At 42.2% G+C, this 24078-nt stretch overlaps 1 protein-coding gene across 1 annotated transcript; it reads right to left on the reverse strand.

Moving 5' to 3' along the window:
* Positions 1-659: 659 nt before the first annotated feature.
* On the reverse strand, positions 660-24019 carry LOC136678511 (zinc finger protein 407-like). Its single transcript, XM_066656558.1, has 8 exons — positions 21724-24019; positions 21190-21304; positions 16539-16613; positions 9509-9675; positions 9167-9250; positions 8697-8817; positions 7419-7597; positions 660-2112 (listed from the first exon to the last, which is right to left on the reverse strand). The coding sequence occupies exons 1-8, from the start codon at positions 24017-24019 to the stop codon at positions 1250-1252; spliced, it is 3900 nt and encodes a 1299-aa protein (XP_066512655.1). The 3' UTR covers positions 660-1249.
* Between the last annotated feature and the right edge of the window lie 59 nt (positions 24020-24078).

Consider the following 24078-nt stretch of genomic DNA (forward strand, 5'->3'; position numbering starts at 1 on the left):
TTCACACAGCGCCGTACTTTGTCCTAAATCACCGAATAAAACACATAGACCTTTATTAAGACATGGATGCAGTTTGAGAGATGTTTGCTGATGTATTTTTATAAAAATGCTAAAGCGTAGTTTGGTGACTACAGATGTACAGTGTTGGTTAGCAACTTTTAATTCTAAATATACAAAAAAAATTGGACTTCAAACATATCTTTGCTAATCGCTTGGGGTCAGTGGAAAGTTATGTAAATTAGATTTGTCAATTAACTATTGTTCAATCTGGCCTAATTAAACAATCATTACTTACTGCTACCCCCTACAGTAAGTTCTCCACACTTAGCACCAGTGAGAATTAAGGGCTTGTTTTCATAAAATGTCTCAACAGATGTTTTCTCCTTTTTTTATGTACAAAAAGGATCCAATTAATTTTCTCCTTTTTTTTTTGGAAAATAATTTCAATATTTTTGATGAAACAATAATGTAGTGATTGTCACAGGCATTGCTTCAAGAAAGAAAAAAAAATAATAAACCAAACTAAAGCAGCACAGATGCACATCTAACAAAATCTAATCAGAAATATTCAAAGTCAAAAACAAGTCGGAAATGCATTTTATACTGAAATTATGTCCAAAAATAAAAAATGTAAATTAAAAAATAAAATTCTATATGGCTTTCTGGAAGAAATGATAGGTAAACGTACCTCCTTCTAGTTCATCATGAACTATTCAGTATGAAAAAAAGAAAGGAAATAATTCATATAGAGATCTCTGTCCACACTCTAGCCACAGCTTTGCTGCTTAAATATAAAAAAGGTTTTGGTAATGATGAAAAAATTCAGTAGATTAAAAAACAAAAGGCAAACACTGTACTTTAGGTCATCATTCATAAGACTAGAACACCTATAAACCTTTATAAACATCTGTAAATGCTTACTACATAAAGGGCACTTTAGCCAGTTTCACCCTAAAGAGGGTCGAGGACAGATAGCTATTGGAACAAGCCTTTATTGATTTGTACATAGGTTTGTGTCAGTTGTAAGACTTATATAAGTGTTATGTAGCCTTATGAATGATGACCTACTGTAAAACGTTACCATTTTGCTACAGAACGTTGCCCATTATCTGTCAGAGCTTAAAGCATCTCCTCAGTTAGAAATGTAAGTGAATGCGTGGAGACAAAATTGAGAGTGAGAAAAAAATGAGGAAAACAGGACGGAGCTAAGCATTTAGGACATGCCCCCCCCCCTTTCCCCTTCAGTCCTTCATTCCTGAGCTTCTTGGTTAAGGCTGATGTGTGAATACGTCACTGTTTCCCCATGCTCCACCTCCTCGCCTTGTGCATAAATAGCGCCCTCTACCTGGAGAGTGGAGTCGTCCAGTTCTGTAACGATGTAATGTGTTCCCTCATCGTTTACAATAACTTGCGTCAGTCCTTCTTTCATCATGAACTGACTTGCAGCGAATTGAAGCACTTCCTGAACCACCCCCTCAGGTGTGTCCTGGTGGGCGTGACCAACCACCTGAGTGACCACGCCCACTGAATCCGTCCCTTCGCTTTCTATAGCTCCTACACCTTCTAGATTTTCTACAACCTCCCCGTACACCTGTACCTCTTGAGGCCCCTCCCCCTCCACCTGGGCCTCTTGCTCTGTGGTGATTAATTCTGCCTCTCCGGTGCCACCCTGGTGGCCGATCTCAGACACTGCACACAATAATGCGTCCAAAGCGGTGGTGTTTTCGGACAGAACTTGATTTTGCTCCTGCACACCCTGAGCCCCGTCCTCTTGACCCTCCACCAGCACATACTGTGTGGCTTCCTCGCCAGAAGATGGTGTCACCTTGTGGCAGGGTATAACCTGCCCGTCCTCGGTGATGTGCAGCACCTGGGCCACCTGCAGCTGCGTGTGTGTCTGAGTGTGTGTCATGGCAAGTGTGTGTAAAGTAGCAGCTGCCGACTCCTCCAGATCCTGCTCCACAGCGCCTCCTTCGTAGCCCTGGATAATGATCACCTGCTGTAGCGCCTCAGGGCTTGGACGCCCCTCCTCGGGCGCAAACGCGGACTCCGCCTCCACGTATGATGCACCCTGGCCCTTCAGGCGACACTCAAACGACTTTGACACGATCCCTGACAGGCAAAAATGGAGAGAGGAGAATATACGTGTTAAAACATGCAGTTGTAACAATACACTGACTCCATGGTTTGATTTGGTGTTCTCATGATATATTTCACAAAAATAAACAATAAATAAAGGGTGTGCACAGCATATTAAAAAATAGTCAATATTTAATGCATGAAACATATTCCTTTAAACCACATTTCTAAGTTTGTTTACACTTAGACACCGACTAGGGCATTAATAACGGTCTTCTAATAGTAATATTTATATGCTGAATTTTTTATTTATTTTAACACTGCACAGTTGAAATGTCCTTGTGAGTCTCCTATTCTCTCCTGTTCCCTGCTGATTTAAAACTGCATTTAACGCTTAAGTCAGAAAGACTCTGAAGTCTCTGACTCTACAGCAGCATGTTATTAATCTAACTGTCCTTTACTGGAATTAACATTCAGACACCATCGCTTTCTTATGCAATTCCACTCCAACAAACAGATGAAATCTGCCTTTTTAAGCAATAACTACAGTGTCCTTCAAGCCTCCTCTGTTTGAGGAAAATTGATTTTTATTTTCACTTTTAATGAGAACAATTAGTCTTTTTCAGTTGCTCTGTCATTTATCATTTTATACGACAGCTTCTCTCTGTTCGACACCGTCAGAGAGCACAGTGTAAGGAAAGGTCGAGAGACGGAACGAGAGAGAATGTAAGAAAGTAAGAAACAAAGTAAGAAAGGCAAAAAAGACTGACACACACATTACTACATCAGTTAACACATTTCAGGACAATTTCCACAGAGCAGAATTAAATGAATATGATGCTCTGGAGCAGCTGCACATGAGCTTATATACGTACGCCAAGCCCAGTGCAAAGAGTCTATCAGAGGGGTAGGAAGCCCCCCAGCACTGGGCCGTGGAAGTGATGGTAACATCCATTACCAACTTCATCATCCCACATCAGCTGACCTCATTATTCAATGTTAAATGTGACTGAATGTAAACCAGCACTCAAAGCAAATGTTCCTGACTTCACAGAATAATAAAGACAGTTACTGAAGAAAAGTTAGACGCGGTATTCGCAAACTTTCACATTTGATCAACTTCTGACCCTCAGATTATGGCATAAATAAACCGTCATCGATAAAGTGGATACCTAGTTTTCTGTCTTTGAAGCTAAAGAGAGATCGAATGTTGTGTCGATGTGCAGCCGGAGAGCTGAGAAACTTCTGTTACAACATTATGAAATTTGATTAATTCCGTTCTGTGAGATTCCACCAACATAAAATGGCTCCTGAACCAGAAAGCTTCCTCAGCGCGAGCCTTGACGTGGCCTGTGCATGTGTCGAGCTTAAGGACCTCCCTTAAGGAAAGAGCTCAAAGCCTCAAATAAATTGGAGCTGGACTGGACATTTATAGTGTGTTATATAAATAAATAATAGGAAATAAAACAGGACAGCACTCCGTTTGTGTGTGTTTTCTAGGGCTGAGTTAAGCCTGACACAAGGCACTAATTTTCATTGCCGTTCACAAGCTCAGCAGGATGGCTCTGAACTGGGTAACATTTACACATCGTATCGCATCTCACTCTGATCTGAACCTGTTGTAAAGTCATTATTACATCGGGCTTATAGCATCAGTGATTACCCATTGTTTTACACACACACACACACACATTACTGCGAACAAGTCACCAAGGCAACACATATTAATTACTATACTACACCGCTGATTTGATTTATTTATATATAAAATACTTTAGATATAAGTAAAATAAAGCCACCGTGTGGATCAGTAATTACTAAGTGCTGCCTATGTGACCTGTTCTCAGCTGCATTGTGTGTGTGTGTTGGATGGTACAGTGGTATGAAAACACGCACACGCACACACGCATGACTAAAGTTTGTTTATATTGAAAGCTGAACCTCTGCAGAAAGAAACTAGTCAGAATTATTTATGGATTCTGCTGAGACTCACTATACAACATAATATTCTCAGAGAGAATCTCTCTCTCTCTCTCTCTCTCTCTCTCTCTCTCTCTCTCTCTCTCCCTCTCTCTCTCTCTCTCTCTCTCTCTCTCTCTCTCTCTCTCTCTCTAAATCATAGTGGGTCCAGACCCTGGGCGTTATGTATGTTATGGCTGGAGTTTTAGATCCAATATTAAGCAAACCACTATAAAGTAGAGCCTTTAAAATGACAAACCAATAAAATAAAAAGCCCTACACGTTTAAAATAATTTGTATTTTTACAGCAGCTCTCACGATTAATCCTGATGTTTATGCACTAATCTTAATGCTCCGAGAGCAGAGAAACAGAATATTATATAGAACACACAGGACCTGGGCTAATTTTTAAACAGAGACAGGTTTTACTGTAACAATCACTAATCACATCAGTGCACAGCTTAGAGCCTGAGAGACAGGAGATATGTGTGTGTGTGTGTGCGCGTGCGTGTGTGCGCATGTGTGTGTGTGTGTGTTTCAGAATGCAGAGCCGTCTCAGAGCAGGCCTTTAAACCTGAGAGCTGTCAATCAAACTGACTGGCACCCGGTGCTACGGAAACAGCAATAAATCAGGTTTCCAGATAAGAACATCAACACCAAACACACACACACACACACACACACACACAGCAGATTTCCATGGGCCACTTGAGTGCTGCCAGTCAGCAAGAGTGGCAGCTCACATATTTAACCAGCGTGAGCTGCTGGTGATGGTAGTAGGGGGAATACACACACCACATGGCCAAAAGTTTGTGGACATTTCTTCATTCACATTTCTTCTGATATGAAGGGTATTCATTATGAGTTTTTCTTCTTTGCTACAGAAACTGTCTCTACTCGTCTGGAAAGGCGTACACTTTGTACTCTTTGTAACATTACTGTGAGAATTTGATGGCCTTTACCATAATGTGGAGTGTTACTGACGTCAATTAAATCTGAATGGCAAACACCACATTCGTCACTGAGGTACAACATGAAGCTCCAACATTACAGAGAACACAGTTCCACTAATGTATTCAACACATTAGAATCAGAATAATTTTATTGGTCACTGTGCTCACACACAGAGGAATTTGTTCTCCACGGTTAACCCAATCCGTGCAGTGAAACACACATTTACACACACACTAGTGAACACTTGGGGGCAGTGAGCTCACACACCGCAGCAGGGAGCTGTTGGGGGTTAGGTGCCTTGCTCCTTTTGGTCGTATAGTCTATGATGCTGGCTGTTACAGTACACTACACGGCTATGCTTTCATTTTACTGGAGAAAATGTTAAAATAAAACTTTAAAAAACACAATAACTAGTAAAACATATTTACAATTGCTTTTGGATTCACACAACAAAAGTTAAAAGTGGCAGCATCCCTGTCTCCAACTCTCACAGAGAGAAGAGACGCACAACATGAGACGGGTTTTCAATCCTTTTGCTCTTTTCACTTTATTCCACACATGTCAACAATGATTTCATGCTGTGTGTGTATGCACGCGCATGTGTGTGTGCCACACCCTTTTAGCGCTAATTTACCTTTTAAGGGTTAATCTTTCTCTCAGTGTGGCTTTATTCAACCTTTAATTAGGCAACAGGGAGTCTAGACACACACACACACACACACACACACACACACACACATCTCTCAGCATGAAAAATGAGAGAGAGAGAGAGAGAGAATGAGAACATAAAAAATAATAGAGAGACAAGGAGAATGAAAGAAAAAGAAATAAAGAAGGAGACAACAAAGAAAGAAAGACAAAATGTGAGAAAGCATACAAAGGGAATGTGAAAGAATTAGAAAGAGTGAAAGAATAAAAAGACACAAGGAGAGAGAGAGACAGGATAAAAGAGTGAAAGACACAAGGAGAGTGTTAAATGGGGAAAGGGGGGAAAGAGAAAGTGTTAAATGGGGAAGACACAGAGTGTGGGAGAGAAAGAGAAACCGAGAGAGAAGTAAAGAAAGGAAAAGAAAGATTGAGGAAGAAAGCAATCAACAAAAGTCTTAATATGCTTTGTGTTTTTCAGAAATCCAGTGCATCATCAACTCATTCGCCCAGAGGATCCCCCCAAACACTCACTCACTCTCTCTCTCTCTCTCTTTCTCTCTCTCTCTCTCTCTCTCTCTCTCTCTCACACACACACACACACACACACATACACACAGCAGGGGAAGCACACACTAACACAGGCTGTCAATCAGTGTGTGTGTCTCTGCTGAGCGGTCAGTGTTTGATCTGTCTGTGTGAAAGGCAAGTCAGCGTGCGGTTGCCCCCCCCAGGACACTGCCCACTGACAGTGACCAATCAGAGAGCTGGAAAACTCAGCATCACTCTGTGATCTCTGCTCAGCCTCAGACTCGTCCGAACTCAGCTGTCGAGTTTCATTAAACGGAGAGAGTTACACACACAACACTGAGACACTGACCCCAATAACTTGATTATACGAGAATCTAATATGAGATTAATATACTGGTCTAATCCTTTCATACACTTACAGAATGCATACAGTTTAAAACCCTGGAAGTGTGGATGTGTTCTGGATGGAGCGCTATCACTCTACAAGCATTTGAATATGCAATCAAACACGCGGAATGATTACTGGATCAGGAATATCTACCGTGTATCTACACGCATTATCCAAGCACTGTATAATTCTACAATTACAGACTGTAGTCCTCCTGTTCCTCTGCATACATTCACAGCCCACTTTCCCCCCTGTTCTTCAATACTCAGGACCCACACAGAGCAGGTCAGAACAGTCCACTGACCAAAAACATCCAGCCGACAGCATCCTGTGTCACTGATGAAGGACTAGAGGACGAGCGACACACATTGTGCAGCGACAGATGAGCTACTGTCTCTGACTTTACATCTACAAGGTGGACCCACGAGGGAGGAGTGTCTCACAGAGTGGACAGTGAGTGGACACAGGGTTTAAAAACTCCAGCAGCACTGCTGTGTCTGATCCACTCTACACCAGCACAACACACACTAACACACCACCACCACGTCAGTGTCACTGCAGCGCTGAGAATGATCCACCACCACATCACACCTGCTCTGTGGGGGTCCTGAGGGCTGAGGAACAGGGGAGCAACTACAACGTGGTCCTGTGTGGTCAGTGGAGCTTTATAAAATGGACAATGCGTGTAGACACAAGGTAGGTGTTCCTAATCCAATGTTTGGTGTATCGTAATCGTTCAGTGTATGTTTAAAATGATTTAAAGCTTAAAAGCTATTAACTTAAAGAAAGAAGGAGGTGGAATAAAGCAAAACTAATAAAAGAGTGAAGAAGCAGAAATAGAGTGGAATCCTGTGTGTTGTACCTGCATGAAGATAGGCCAGGTCTGGGTTCTCGAGGTCTGGATGAGTTTCCTTCAGATGGTTTCGGAAGTCCATCGGAGCATTTGTGCCATAATCACACTTCGGGCAGTTATACATCATCACACCTTCATGTTTCCCTGTGTGCAGGATGTGTTTGCGAATATTCTCCGCACAATTCGACCTGACAGATCACACACACACACACACACAATATAAGCATGAAACCGACACCCTACGATGGGGCTTGTCTTCTACACAGTATGTTCTCATCAGCAGGTTAGTCATGTGGGTCAGTTTGTCTAGTTTTAAGGGTGTAGGGAGTAGGGAGTAAAGAGTAGGGTTGGAGTAAGGTAAGTGGTGTGTACATGCTTCATTTAAATATCCAAGTCCAAATATCGGTCTTTGTTACGTTTACGTTTATGTTACAATGGGTCCAATAAAAAAAAAAAAATTAAACTACAAAGGCAACATATTCTCATTCCCAAATTTTTCAGTGCAAAACACTGTTGTCCCGAAAGTGTCAGAAAAGAGCGTTTATCTCGTCCCTTGGTCTATTTCTATTGGCGCCAGAACAGCAGTGTCTGGAGCCCTGTCCTGTCTGTCATTCAAACTAGTTGCAGTGCTTATCATAATGCACAGATCTGATTGGCTGAGTAGCGTCATGTGAGATATTTACAACACATATGATTGGTCTGTGAGTTTCCTAGACTGCTGAACTTGTATCATAATGCTTAGAAAACACCAGTTAAAATAAATCCATCCATCCATCCATTATCTGTAACCGCTTATCCAATTTAGGGTCGCGGGGGTCCAGAGCCTACCTGGAATCATCGGGCGCAAGGCGGGAATACACCCTGGAGGGGACGCCAGTCCTTCACAGGGCAACACAGACACACACATTCACTCACACACTCACACCTACGGCCACTTTCGAGTCACCAATCCACCTGCAACGTGTGTTTTTGGACTGTGGGAGGAAACCGGAGTACCCGGAGGAAACCCACGCGGACACGGGGAGAACACACCAACTCCTCACAGACAGTCACCCGGAGTGGGAATCGAACCCACAACCTCCAGGCCCCTGGAGCTGTGTGACTGCGACACTACCTGCTGCGCCACCGTGCCGCCCAGTTAAAATAAACATTAAATTAAATAGTTATAGGTTCAGGTCCAGATCGGGACAGCGTCTGGATCCTATAAGTGACCCCTGGTGTAGGTAATAATGTGTAGGGTATTTAGCGTATGGGTATGTGGGGTGTAGAGTTAAGTTTGGTTTTTACCTGTAATCACACCAGGGACAGCGGTAGGGTTTCTCTCCTGTGTGAACTCGTTTGTGTCGGGTTAAATGAGACTGAGTTGTCGATGCAAAACTGCACAAATGGCACCTGAAAGGCCGCTCACCTGCAAACAGACACACACACACCCTCCAACATCAGTACCTGACTGCATTAATATTTTTGTGGCTGAATGCAGTGTTCCCAGAACCTTAGAGACTGTTAGTGCATGTGCAATATTTGACTGCATCTATGTACAAAAACGTAGACAACAAAACACATTACTAATAAAATATTTCAAGTGAAAGATAAATGATGGATCGTGATAGTGGGATGGATGTTTAGATTTCATAGCAGATATCAGCACATTGCTCCTCAGTTCAGAACCAGCAGGAATTTGGGGGGTAAAAAATGAATGACGGGCCCAGGAGTGTATGTTTAATCTGTGTGTGTGTGTGAATGACTGCGTGTGTTACCTGTGTGTTGGCGGCGGTGTTTAGTTAGGGCATGGCGTGTTCCACCGGCAAAACCACAGAGATCACACAGAAATGACTTTTCACCTGGAGAGAGAGGGGGTGAGAGAGAGAGAGAGAGAGAGAGAGAGAGAGAGAGAGAGAGAGGGGGTGAGAGAGAGAGAGAGAGAGAGAGAGAGAGAGAGAGAGAGAGAGAGAGAGAGAGAGAGAGAGAGAGCTTTTTAAGCTGTGAGGCCAGTACATGGAGCACTTGACACACAGTTTCTCATTAGACTGACTAGGATTGCATAGATAGACAGACAGAGAGGTGAAGTGTGTGTTTGACTGTGTGTGTATGTGTGTTACCTGTGTGTGTTCTGTAGTGGTCCTTCATTGCTGAGAGAGTGAGAAAGGCATAATGGCAGGATTTCCAGGTGCATTTGTACGGTTTGTCTCCGGTGTGGAGCTTCATGTGGTTATTCAGAGCCCACTTCTCACTAAAACTCCTCTCACACACCTCACACTCGTATTTCCTGCAGACACACAGACGAGAGACAGAGAGAGAGAGAGAGCGAGAGACAGAGAGAGAGAGAGATTTTAAATATAGCTTCAAACTAAATAAAGTATAATTAAATATTGCTCTACAGTCACATAATATGCGTCTAGGGAAAATATGCATCACAAAATATAACACAGAAAAACACACACTCTCTCTCTCTCTCTCTCTCACACACACACACACACACACACACACACACACACACTATAAGCATATAAATGCAGTATAAAAAAATCAAATATATGCATTTGTTTTGTCAACTTTATAGATTTGCACCAACTTACAAAATGATCAGAAAAAAATGCATGTTTAAAAATGTTCTGTAAGATTTCACTTAAAAATAAAAAAAAAACATATAATGGACTACACCACGGGTTCTTAACATTTCTCACATTGTGACCGTTTCTGATGGTGACCTACGTTTCACAACCCGCCCCCACCCTCTTATTTTCTTACTAAAATCGAACAAAAAAGAAGAACTGAGTAAATCTGCTACTGTACGTCTAGAGCAGCAGTGACTGTTGTGTGTATATCAGCACACTAGTCAACCACAGACCACATTATACTCATTTTATTTGGGCTTCTGTACAGTAAAAACACTCTAAAATCTATCATTCACATATAAAACAAGCATCAGGATTCTACACCAGTCAACACTATTCTGACGCAGCAGAACAACACGCAGAACACGAGGCGACAGATCTTATGTCGATCAGTTTACACACGTTACCCACGTTCAGGAGGGAATCTGCAGAAGAGCAATGTTTACAGCAAATCAGGGTCATGTGGTAGAGGGAACCTGCAGCTCTGCATACGGTTTAGTTTCACTGAGATTTCTGTATCTTGCTGCTGTAGAAATGTGTGTAATAATGGGTTTAATATCAAATGATGATTGATTGGTGGGTCCACACCGGAGACTAATAATGTGCATTGTGGCATCTATCTTCACCTCCATCTACCACGGTTCCAGAAGGGCTACATCTGTAGATCTTTTTTTTTTTTGTCAAACCACTAAAGCGATCCCACTCTAGGATCCTGTTGAGACCCCAGATTAAAAACCTACAATGGGTGCACATCACATTAGCTGGGATCACCCATTATAAGGGTTGTCTACAAACTTTTGGCCATAGAGAATATATTAATCTATTCCCATTAGTGCAGCATGTAAAGCCCTGAACACACAGATTTACTGTGGGATGTTATTTTAAATAATGAGCTGCTTTCCTGATCTAATTAAGCACGGCTCCTCTTTCTCTCTTCCTTGGGAAATTACACGTTTACTCTGTGTGTGTGTGTGTGTGTGTGTGTGTGTGTTTATGTTTCTTCTCTTATTACTGGAATTCTAATGCAGTGATCTCTTCGGACACACACACACACAGAAAGGCCATAAATCAGACAGACCTGACACAGGATGAAAAATTGTATTAATAAAGTGAAACCTATTAAACAGCCCAAAAACAGCCATGACAAATGACACTGTTACAGTCTGACAAAGAGCGCATTTAAAAGCGTATTCCTGCTTTATGTTTAACGCATAGGAGTCCTGTGTGTGTGTGTCTGTGCCCATGCGTGCATTTTCGCCCGTCAGCGGTAATGAGCCGCAGACTCAAACCACAGCAAATCTTTAGCAGCAAAGATTTACAGATTTCAACTGGCACTTCGTACATCTACAGTAACACGCTGTTGCTTTGCATACTTATGTTCCCCCACTTTCACTTTGTTCTTCAGCACTCAGGACCCCCACAGAGCAGGTGTGATGTGGTGGTGGTGGATCACTCTCAGCGCTGCAGTGACACTGGCGTGGTGGTGGTGTGTTAGTGTGTGTTGTGCTGGTGCAAGTGGATCCGACACAGCAGTGCTGCTGGAGTTTTTAAACCCTGTGTCCACTCACTGTTCACTCTGTGAGACACTCCTCTCTTGTTGGTCCACCTTGTAGATGTAAAGTCAGAGACAGTAGCTCATCTGTCGCTGCACAGTGTGTGTCGGCCGTCCTCTAGTCCTTCATCAGTGACAGAGGCTGGGGGACCATTTAAAAACTCCAGCAGCACTGCCGTGTCTGATCCACTCGTACCATCACAACATACAGCAATATGTATATAGATGTTTATCTGATATTATTCATGTAATAAATATTAATATTTGATTTCTATTTATTTAAAATTCATAGTAAGTATTATTATACCTTTATATATGAATATACCAATCATTATTATTAAAAATAATGACAGTTTTAAAGATTTTGAGCCATGGATATAACACTACACAGTAACCTTCAAATAAACTGTTACCTGAATAAAACCCTGGGGTCTTTTACATCTTTAACGTTTTACAAATCATTCCTGTGAGCGGAATCTGCTCCATCTCCACTGAAGGAGCTCATTCATCTCCATCCACCCACTGCAGTAGCGAAATAAATCAGCAGTTTGTCTAAATATAACAGTGTTTGTATTGGGCAGAGGGGGTTATAATGGATGACCGCAGCTGTGCTAATTAAAGTGGTTTGAGTCTCATTAATCACGTCCATTTCAGGCTAAGACTGGACCATCACTCAAACCAAAACCTTGTAACAACCACAAGCATCAACAGCAAGCCCGCGGGGGTTATTCCACAAAGCAAGATTTCTCAGTTAGCGAGATAACTTAAGCCCAAAGCGGAGGACTGTCCCAAAGAAATGTCCCTCAGCTCTTTTCCTATTGGGCAGGCGTGACTTGAGGCTTAAGTTATCTGGCTAACATGGAGAATCCTGCTTTGTGGAACACTCTCAAGGAACTCATCACTCACAAACAAACATGATGGATGAATGAATGGGTGAATCAATGAATGAATGAATGAACGAACAAATGAATGGATGGATGGATGTAAGTAGTCCAATTGGTCACAGGGGTTTGCATTTGCCTTTTATCTTTAAAACGCTCTTCCTCTCATAACATTAAAAGAATAAACATGGTTTTAAATAATTTAAAAAGTCAAATTTGCTGAAAGAAGCAGCTGAGAGAGAAATAAATACAAAATAAACACAAACCCAGGAGTCAATTTACTCTGAAAGATGAAGAACTTTAAGATATAAAGCTGAAAATAGCTAATACACACACACACACACACACACACACACACACACACACACACACACACACACACCTAGTCTATGACCACATGCCCAAGTAGCCACAGAGCACAAATTAAAGATAATAAATAAATAAACGTGATTTGTATATCAGCAGCTTATAAAACTTTAAAGGGTTCAATTTAACAACAATCAAACTTTAATGGACTGCAATGATTTCTTTGCACAGCACATTTCAATTAGCCCTTAATTCCAGCCACAATATTAAAACAATTGCTCACTTCACAAACACCCTGCAGTGCAACTAAAGATAAACACAAAACTCATGTACACTTTACGGCCAAATGTTTGTGGACTGCTCATCCAGCATTTCATCGGAAATGAAATTAAGGGCATGAATCAGGAGGTTACTCTGCTTTATTTAAAGATGGCATTCACGATTTTCAAAGATCGAGTCTGGCATGCTGGGCTTACGGCAGAAAAGGGACATTTTGGAGGTTTTTTGACAAGGTGTTGAAAAGCACAAACTGAGGATGTTGCTCTATTCCTGCTCCATAGGTGAGTAATATTGACTTATTTTTGCTGTGGATGGAACTGACTGTAATTTCAGGAGAGCGCTAACTGCATCAAAGTAAACACAGATTGAAAGTGCTACAAAACTATACACGAGTTTCTGTGGGAATAAGTGAATAAAAATTTACAGAGTTACACTTCAGCCGCATTAAAAACAACAGGTCTTTTTTCCCCCCAAACACAACGTTCCACCTTAAAAGATGCAGCGCTTCTAAACGTAAACAAACCAGAGAACAGCTTTTCCCCACAATCATAGATGTTACCTTTAAGTAGCTGTGTCGACTCTTCTGGGAAATCTTTACAATACAAAGGTAGTGGGTCGAGCTCCATGACTCAGAGAACACAGATCCACTGCTCTGAAGTCCAGTGACTGTGGGCTTTACTCAACTTTGTGTACAATTAACTTAGACGCAAGGTGGGTTATATTTTATCATTGACGATTCCTGTCAATCATGTTCAAATCTCTCTCTCTCTCTCACACACACACACACACACACACACACAGACACACACAACACCCATGATGCCTTGCAATGAAGGGTGGTCCTCAGTGCTCAGTGAAGTTGGATGCTACTTATTTCACAGGTTTGGGGGGTGTATGTGACAACTTGTCAAAGTCCAGAGTTTTATCATAGTCTTACTGTCCCCTTCCCCCAAAACACACACAGACACACACACAACTCCCCTCCCTTAGCGGAAGATCTCCCAGTTCTAAAAATACTCTGAGTATTCAAGCAGAAAGGATGAGGACTCCCGACATAATTCAGCTCTCTCTCTCTCTCTCTCTCTCTCTCTCTCTCTCTCTCTGACACTCAGAGTAAACTTCGCCACCAGCAGATCCTGCTAAACTACATCAACACACACACACATACACACACACACATGGACACACACAAACACAAACCCCATCATACACCTTTACACCAACAAGTGCTACTAAGAAAGTCTTTTAGCAAAAATCAATTAGCGTTATGAGTTTTGCTTATACACTTTTCAAATAGATACAGGTTGGAATAGAGTTTTAAAGCCTAATGTCACACCCAACACAAAGTAATGCCCATCTTCTCTTGGTTTTAAGATAAAATGCTGTGTTTCAATAAACCTGTAACTATGGAAATGGCCAGGAGTTCATAACACCACTGTAAAATTGAGTTGGTGGCCTTTAAAGTAAAAAAAAAAAAAGAAAAGAAATACTGAACAAAGAAACAAGTACCAAGTAAAGAATGAATATTTAAATATTCCGATTATTTAGGTCATGTCTAGTCCTTTGAGACCTTGTGCCATTACATTTCATGGCCCTTTTTGAACTGTTATCTTTTTAATAAAAATAAAATGATTTTCAGTGGAGTCCCTTTGCTCTTTATCTGGCTTAGAACTTAGAACACAGACTCTCTCTCTCTCTCGCTCTCTCTCTCTCTCTTTCTCTGTCTCTCTCTCTCTCTCTCTCTCTCTCTCCTGCAGTTCCCCTTTAATAAACCCTCCCCGGAGCTCTGTGTTAATTAAGCTCTGCTGGACAGAGTGTGAAGCTTCAAGAGAAAAACTGTCGGAAACTGACAGATACATGATCAACACCACTGTTTACTCATCAAACACACACCCCTTCACCTACTCTGAGAGAGAGAGAGAGAGAGAGAGAGAGAGAGAGAGAGAGAGAGAGAGAGAGAGAGAGAGAGAGAGAGAGTCTCTGTTTTAGATTTATTATTAGTTATTAAATTATATGTCCAAAGGTTTGTATACATCCCTCAGCTGCTTTAAGCTCCACCAATTATGCTCACAGTGTGAATGATCTCTGTAGTAAAACATAAAATCAAATGAAGTAGCTGTACATGCAGAAAGAGACCTAGCCCACCTCACACTTCAGCTCGGACTCCCAGTGAATTATCAGTGGTCGACGGGCCGGGCCCCGGTCCTGTTTAGACCTGTTGGACCTGTGGCCACACCCCTGAGTCAGATGCTTTCAAAATTTGAGAATGAAATCAGAATATTTCAAGAAATGAAGTGAGAATATTTTGAGAATAAAGCCAGAACAGTCTGAACTTATCTCTCAGCTTCTAAAATCCCTTGCTGGACGGTGGGTTTGCATTGTGATTGGACACGGCAGATGCAGCCAAAAATGCATTTAATTCTCAAGCTAATTATAAAACAAAAAATACCCAATTGACCTGCTGTTGTCTCAATTTCACTTTAAAAAAAGAATGTTTAAAAAATGATGGCTGATTACAGTTGCCAATGGAGAATTATTTTCCACCACTCCGATCTCAGGGGCTTTACACCCCAGTGGCACACCGTTGGCACTGGGTATGATGACCTCAAGCTCAAACAGTGTCCTGTTTCATTTTATGCTTTTCTGTGGTGAATATACACATCCACAATGCGTGAAGCTTAAAGTGGCTAAAGTCACTCATTCTACAGTGTGTTTACCCATGGTGTATACTGAGTGCACACTCCACTCTGTGTCCGGAGCTTTATTTCTGTTCTCGTACGCTCTGAAAAACTGACGTGCAGGACCGAGTATGTAATGTACGTGCTTTAGAGGTGTAATACATGTTTGACACGCAGGATTGAGTGTGTGAGAGAGTGTGCGCAGCATATGGTGTCTTTACTTTATTAATATCTGCCGTCGCCTGTCATATCTAATGTGGCATTCTGTCAGATGCATCAATTTGAGCGAGTTAGTCTGTAATGAGGAGAAATGGGTTTACTGCGTGAGTGTGTGTGTGTGTGCTTTTTTGAGAGTGTGTGTGTGTGTGCATGTGTGACAGATTGAAGAGTGTTTAACATCTCATTCTCGCATGTCATGAGCGCTTCACAACTCCATTTCAACACGACAGAAGCTTACACTGACAGCACACACACACACGTTTATATATCTGACAGCAAAGCAAAACCTTTAAAAAGAACGGGCAGGAAAACGTCAATCTGGAAGAGGGAGAGAGGGAGAGAAAGAGAGAGAGCAGGGGAAAGAAATGAGAGAGAAAGAAAAGAAAGAAAATTAGCTAGAGATGAGAGAGAGAGAGAGGGGGAAAGGGAAAGGTGAGAGGTGAAAGAAGGAGAGAGACTGAGAGGGAGTAAAAAGGTAAGGAAGTAAGAATAAGAAAAGAGAAGGAGAAGAGACTGAAAAAAATAAACAGAGAGAAAAACAGAGGGTAAACAGAGAGACAGAGAATAAGTGAAGGAAAACCAGAGAGAGTGTGTTCTACCTTTCTTTAGGTTGTCCCAGTCCATGTTTTCCAAGCAGGTGTGTGTTCAGGTGTTTCTTCATTACGAAAGCCCACCTGTAGAGTACACACAGTAAAAAGGGAGTAAAGTAGGAGAATAAAATACTGTACCTAAGACTTACTTTCCCTTTTTATTTCTATAATTCTGAAAACTCAGTTTTGTGCTAAATTGAACTAATAATGATTAGCAGTTTAGTTCAGGGTGGCGGTGGGTCCGGAGTCTACCCGGAATCACTGGGCGCAAGGCGGGAACACACCCTGGAGGTGGTGCCAGTCCTTCACAGGGCCACACACACTCACACATTCACACCTACGGACACATTTGAGTCTCCAATCCACTTACCAACCTGTGTTTTTGGAGCATGGGAGGAAACCGGAGCACCCGGAGGAAACCCACGCAGACACAGGGAGAACACACAACACTCCTCACAGACAGTCACCCGGAGGAAACCCACGCAGACACAGGGAGAACACACAACACTCCTCACAGACAGTCACCCGGAGGAAACCCACGCAGACACAGGGAGAACACACAACACTCCTCACAGACAGTCACCCGGAGGAAACCCACGCAGACACAGGGAGAACACACCACACTCCTCACAGACAGTCACCCGGAGCGGGACTCGAACCCACAAACTCCAGGACCCTGGAGCTGTGACAGAGACACTACCTGCTGCTCCAAAGTGCCTTATTTAGATTAATAGATTTTATTTTAAAATATAATCTGTTCATTTTAAGCAAGCTACAACAGGTTGATACCAGTGGAATTGAACCATAGCTGGAATATGTCCAGAATGTGTGTGTGTGTGTGTTCACTCCACCACTGGTGGGAGGAATGTGTGAGTGCATTATGTTTATTTACACAAATAACACTCAGCAGCAGGTGCATTCCTCCAGCAGTGGAGGCAGGTGTGTGTGTGTGTGTGTGTGTGTGTGTGTGTGTGTGTGTGTGTGTGTGTGTGTGTGTGTGTGTGTGTATGCTGATCACTCCACAGTTCCGAGCTGTCACAAACAATGAGGAGTGAGGAACATACACTACAGTAGGACACACAATAGACACACACACACAAACACATGGCTAATTGACAGCTCTTCTCTTTGGCCAGAAACACACACACACACACACACACACACACACACACACACACAGACACACACACACACAAAGAGAGAATGGTACTCTCATTGCATTTGTCTACAATCTAGAAATCAATCAATACATCAATCAGTGATCGATTGATGAATCCTTGTGAAATTGAAATAAGGAGAAAGAGAGACAGAACCCGTTAGAACCTGGAGATAAAAGGGAACAAGGGGAGGAGCCTCAGTTCACCTGTCAACAAACTAAAATAAACAAACAAACAACAAACACAAGCCGTGGAGAGACAGGAGCACCTGAGCAGACAAACACACACTTTCTCACTTCACTCTTACAGCCGGCGGCCGTCACTCCTGTAACAGGGAGACGTAGAGACAGACCTGACACCCGTTATTGTGTGTGTGTGTGAGTCTTGTGGACTAAAATATACACACAATATTCAGAAATTATATATCGATAATAATCTTTAAGGAGTTTACAATCACTTTACTTTTCACATCATCAGAAAAATTCAGTATTAGATTTCAGAAATCAGAGGAAAAAAAATCAGACATGTGCCAAAAATGGTCCAGAAAAAGCATCTAGAGACAAATATTCACACTTCCTTAAATAATTTTTTTAATTATTATATCTTTAATTATTAACTTGTATCCCTATATTATATAAGTAAATAAATATTTCAGTAAATAAAGAAGTAAAAAACAAATGAAACACATGCAAACAAATTCCCGAGTGCTGCATACCTCAAGCTGTTACTCATCAATGAGATCATCACACAGAACACACACACACACACACTTTAATGACCATTAATTAATTCAGAGAGAATTAGCATTTTCACTTAATTATTGTGCTTCTTGCTCTATACGTGAGCTCTACAGCTGTCAGTGTTATGCAAATTAAAACAGAGCTATTAAAATAACGCTGATGCCGAACACATCCCTGCACTCTATTTTCTGTCATCCCCTGTGGCTGACACTCAATTTCCCATCATCCCCTGTGGCTGACACTCAAATTCCCATCATGCCCTGCAGCTCAGCAACTTTAAAGTTTTTGCTTACAGCACCTTTAACGTTTACAATGAGATCAGAAGATGCCTGGGGGCTTTAATAATGATTTGAAGAATCCAGGAAAAATGTTTATTGCCAAAATTGTTAGTCCTTTATTTTATGTTTTCAAACACAGGCAAAAAACCTACAGCTTCTGCTCAGAAACGGATTGTGACCTAACACCGCTTTCTCCTTCTCACATACACACACACAAACATCCACACAGACATTTCAGAAACGGGCTCTAACGCAGTGGCTCACTTGTGTTGCGCTGTGTGACCGGAAAACTGCATTTTATTAATAAATCCAGGAAGAAACATTGGAAAAAGCTGCAGGTATTTGAAAATAATGATGGTAAATAACAAAAAAAGAACACACCATCCACTCCACAAGCTGCTTTCGGAGCTCCACAGGGTGATTAAACCTGTTCTGAGCCTGTTCAGATTTGTTTTACTGACTGTTAAACTTTAAACTTGCACAAAAGTAGCTCTTTGAAGTATCAATGAAGTGTTAATTGTGGCCTCAAGTCGTCAAAACATAACACTGTCTTTCTCCTTATTCCTATTTTCACACGTTACAAACTAAAGGGCAACATTTTGTTTAGCATTTTTGTGAATTTTAAATCGTTAATTAAATCATGAATTTAATTAATAAATTACTCATAAGTGAGTTTTACATAAAAGTGACAGTGAAATTCAAGTTAAATTTTTTTAAAAACTTCAATTTAATTATACATTTTACAGCTATGACCTGTGACAGCAAACAATTTCAATGAATCAAACGCAAAACCTTATGAACAATGTGACTGTTCCCGAGGTGATTTTGGAGGGGGAAATTAAGCAGCTTAAAGGGAAAAATCCCTTTTTTTGTGCTTCACGTGTTAATTTGAACGTCTGGAGCCTCGACCAACTCAAAAACTGTGAAATAAAATCAAGCCCGTCGTTTTTTTACAGAATTTTTAAGCCCGGATTAAATATAGCGTTTCTTAAAAAGAAGCTACAGCCCATGTGTAAATAATATCAGCATGGTAACAATGAAATACATTTAAGTTTAAATAAAATTGGCCAAAATATAAATAACATACAAATGCCCTGAACCTCAGCTGGCTCTGGCTAATGAAACAGCACCATCTGCTGTACGCTACGATCAATAACATGTGAAGGAAGGCTTACGTATTATTCAGGAGCTTGTTCCTTTGTTACAGCTGTCTAGGGAGGCTTTACACAGAGTAGGTCATTGCTCTGAGGATTTGATTGCATTTGGTATTCAAAAAGAGCATTAGTAAAATAAGGTACTTATGTTAGACAAATAACTCTGGCACATAAACAACGCAGAGGCACCGGATAGAGCTCCATCACTACAGAAGATACAGTTGTACTTCTCCATAGCCCAGTGCTGGACGGGGTGGGGGGCTTTATACCCCTCTATCCCACACTTGGCATTGAGAATGGTGGCCTGATGCCCACTGTTCCAGAGCGTCTCATGTCATTTATATTTCTCTGTGGAGATAATACTATGTCCACGACGGGTGCAGCTTCAAACAGCTGAATTCACATCCCTCGTTATAAGGGGTGTCCACAAAGTTGTGAGCACAGTTTAAGGCCCAGTCACTTCATTTATATTTGTAGCATTTCTTCTACAGACGCCCAGAGGAGTAAAATCAGCAGATTATTAAAACTGTACGTGAGAGGATTTTTTTATTTAGTTTGTTTAATGTGTTTTGCTGAGGTGAGTTGTTTACTGTAAGGTTTGTTCATCTCTATTTGATTAAAAACAGTGTTTTGGTGACAAAAGCTCTTTCCTCCTCCTTTGTGGACACTTGAAAGCCTGAAAATTGCAATTCGGCCAAAACTCTTAATAAAAAAATCTTATTAAAATTCTTATTAAAACTCATTAAAAGTCTTCGATGTTGACGTAAGCGAGTTTTGCTAAAGCACACTGTGGGACGCTGGTAGCCAAAAAACTTGTGTTAATTTAAGAAATCCATTTTATTTTTGGCATTGATGTGTTGTTTAATTTCATTCACTTCTCCACACAGGCGTTAGCGACGGTTTAAAAAGGAACGGTGTGTTAAATTCTTTTTTAATTGAAATAAAATGTGGAAACTAAGAATGAACATACTATGTATTAATATGAATATTGTTATAAAATCAAACACCACTCCAAATAATCCAAAAAGTACTAGGTGGAGCTCCATTACTCCACAGAACAGTTTCACTGGTGCTCCTCCAAATGCCATGGGACTGTATACCCCTATAACACGTTAGAATCAGGGGAGGTGGCATTAGTCTCATGTGCAGCTGCTTCAGAGCACCCCTGTTTATGCTTGTTTATGGAAATTAAAGCGTCGTTACAGCTATTGAAGTCATTTAAAAAGGAGGAAACAACTCAATATCACAAATTATAAATCTGTGTCTACAAACCTTGGGAAATAACTTCTCCACCTCCTCTAGGACCCCCAGGTTAAGAACCCCACACTTACCCACATATGTGGCATTTAAACTCCCTCATGCCCAGGTGCCTCTTCACGTGGTTTCTTGCGTCTCCCAACTGTGCTGTTGCAAAATTACAGATCTTACACATGAAGGGCTTCGAGCCTGTAAAGAAAAAGAGGATCCAAGAAAAACCCCAGGTCTTTTAGAGTCTGATGCCATTTAAATGTGATATGGATGTTAAAGTAACACTAGGTAAGATCTGGTGTTCTTGCTCCTGGGCTCCCCCTACAGCTGCAGAGTGTAAATGACTTTCACAGCAACGTCCTGGAATCAAGAGGGAAGTGGAGGGAGGAGGAAATCGAGGTTTCCTAACCTCCTCCAAAAGTTACACAGTGCAGATTCTGCAGGGCTGAGCCCAGAGTAGCAAAGACAAAGTCTCTAAGATTTCATTTTAAGGTACACATGCCTTGTAGTGTTGCTTTAAAAGGGTGAAGAACCCAACCAGCACATGGGTTAGATATCTGCTGTCGATGTGCAGCACGGTTTACCAATAAACCCAATAATAAACACAGCAGTGTTACCTGTATGAGTGCGGACGTGAGCAAGGAAGGCCATGGAGTTGCTGCTCTTGCAGACTTTTCCACAGTATTTACAGACACTGCCCTGATTCTCCTGTCGCTCGCGGTTGATTTGCTCCGTGTCCTCGAGGACATATTTATTGACCTCTCGGAGCAGTTCGTCATGTTTTTCCTTGATGTGAAGAAACAGTTCCTGCTCTGTGCCGCAGGGTTCTTTGCACCGGACGCATTTGAACGTGGCGCCCCCTTCTGGCAGCGCCTCCACACTGCCCTGCTCACTGCGCAGGTGCGCAGCGCTGCTCAGGTGCTGCTGCAGGTTGCTGTCTGTGTAGAAGGACTTCCCACAGAGAAGGCAGTGGAAGTGTCTCTCTTTGGACGGGTGTTTCATGGAGATGTGGACGTTCAGGCCGCTGAGTCCGTCGGCAAGGAAACCGCAATCTTCGCAGCGGATCCGAGTGGCCGGGGCCAGTTTTTTTACTCCTTGGGGGCTTGATGCACTGACGCCTCCTGATGCACTTGGATCTCCTCCTGAAACCTTCTGCTGGTCTTGAGATTGTGTTTTTTTCAGGGGGAAGATGCATTCATCAAATGAGACAGCTCTTACAGGGAAGATTTCACTGTCTCCTTTCAAGTCAGATGATTCCAAATCTTCATCTTCTTCCTCTTCATCTTCAGTCTCTTCTGAGTGGTTTGAGGATGATGGACCACATACGTTTTCTCCAGAACTAGGGTCTTTGGCCTCTTCTGTCTCAGGCGCCTTTTTCACAGTCATATCATTCTCTCCTTGACCTTCGATCGAATCCCCTACTCCTTCCTTTTGTACTGGAGTTTCCATAGTGTCCCCTCCATCTTTGTCTGAAGAACCTACGCACATCTCATCGTCTCTAGAATCTGGTCCCGATTCATTGCCCTGATCCTCAGCCGAATCCTTTCCTTCTTGCTTCTGTAAGTACATCGCCCTCTTCTGTTTGTGTTTATCTGTCGCCATGTGACGGCACATCTCCCTTTGAGTCACAGCGTAATAGCTACACGCTAAGCAAATGAACTCGAAATCCCGCGTGTGTTTGCGGCGAATGTGGAGAGTAAGGGAGGTCACAGAGTGAGCCACGAAATCACAGTGAGAGCAAGAGTTCACCAGGTCATACTTGATTTTTTTACAGGGTGTTTCCTCCTTATCCTCGCCTTCTTTTTCCTCTCGACTTGTTGCTTTTGTTGCCTCTTCAGCGGCCTTCTCAGCATCCAAACACACCACATTACCTTCTCCCTCTGCCTTCACTCGCTTCAGGTGCTTCTTTGTCTCGCAGTGGCGATCCATGTCCCCCTTGGTGACTGAGTAATAGTTGCAGAGTTTGCAAAAGAAGCTGTAAAGGCGACTGTGCCTGCGGCGGATGTGTACGCTCAGGTTTGTCAGGTTGGACGCCACAAGACCACAATGGCTGCAGGTGGTCGCTTGACTCGACTTGGGCCTTCCTCGCTTCCGTTTGTGAGGAGCCTTTCCGTCTGCGTTTTCTTCTGCACTTTCCTGAACTTCTGGAACACTCTCTGAAACATGTTGTGAATCTCCTTTACTCGTCTCTTCTTTCTGTTTTTCAGAATGTATCACCACCGAAGGACTGCCACTTTCCTGAGCTTCCACAACATTCTCAGAAACACTCTGAGGTTCGGCCTCTTTCTGTTCGTCTGAAAGAATCAACAAAACCCTTTGAACACATTCCTGGTACAGAGGGCTTGTGTCTTTCTCCTGGGCAGTCTCCAGGTGGAGCTGCTCCTCCAGATGAGCCTGCATCTCCTCGTCCGTGCAGATGTAGACATCACACACCTGACAGTGGAGCCTTTCCTCTGCGCCGTGGTTAAGTTTCATGTGTTCACTAAGAATTTCGGCGCTTGTGGCTGAGAAAGAGCAGCTGCTGCATTTTTGCTCTGTGGTGCCTCCAACAGAATCAGCTTTATCTGCCTCTGAACCTGCAGATAAAGCCTCCTGCTTTTCTAAAATCTTCTTCTTGTGCTTATTACTCATGCAGTGCTTCTCAAAATCACATTTGGCAACACAAGAATAAGAGCAGACCTCACAAAAGTAGTTCATTTCCTTTGTGTGGCGTCTCTTTACGTGCATCTCGAGGCTCAGCTTGTCTCGAAACTCATGTCCACAATAAGAGCACGAATGCAAAACTTTAGGCTTTGGGCATCTTTTGCTGGTTCTTTTAGCCTCTGCTTCAGGGACAGAAGTTAATCCAACTTGGCCATTTGTCTCACCTTCATCTGTAGTCTTTTGAATCTCATTTAATGAAGGGTTGACCATTTCCAGAAGGATCTGTGTAGGGCTAGAACTGTCTACACATGTCTGTGGTGCTTCTGTCT

Source organism: Hoplias malabaricus, chromosome Y (genome assembly GCF_029633855.1).
Source record: "Hoplias malabaricus isolate fHopMal1 chromosome Y, fHopMal1.hap1, whole genome shotgun sequence".
Taxonomy (NCBI): domain Eukaryota; kingdom Metazoa; phylum Chordata; class Actinopteri; order Characiformes; family Erythrinidae; genus Hoplias; species Hoplias malabaricus.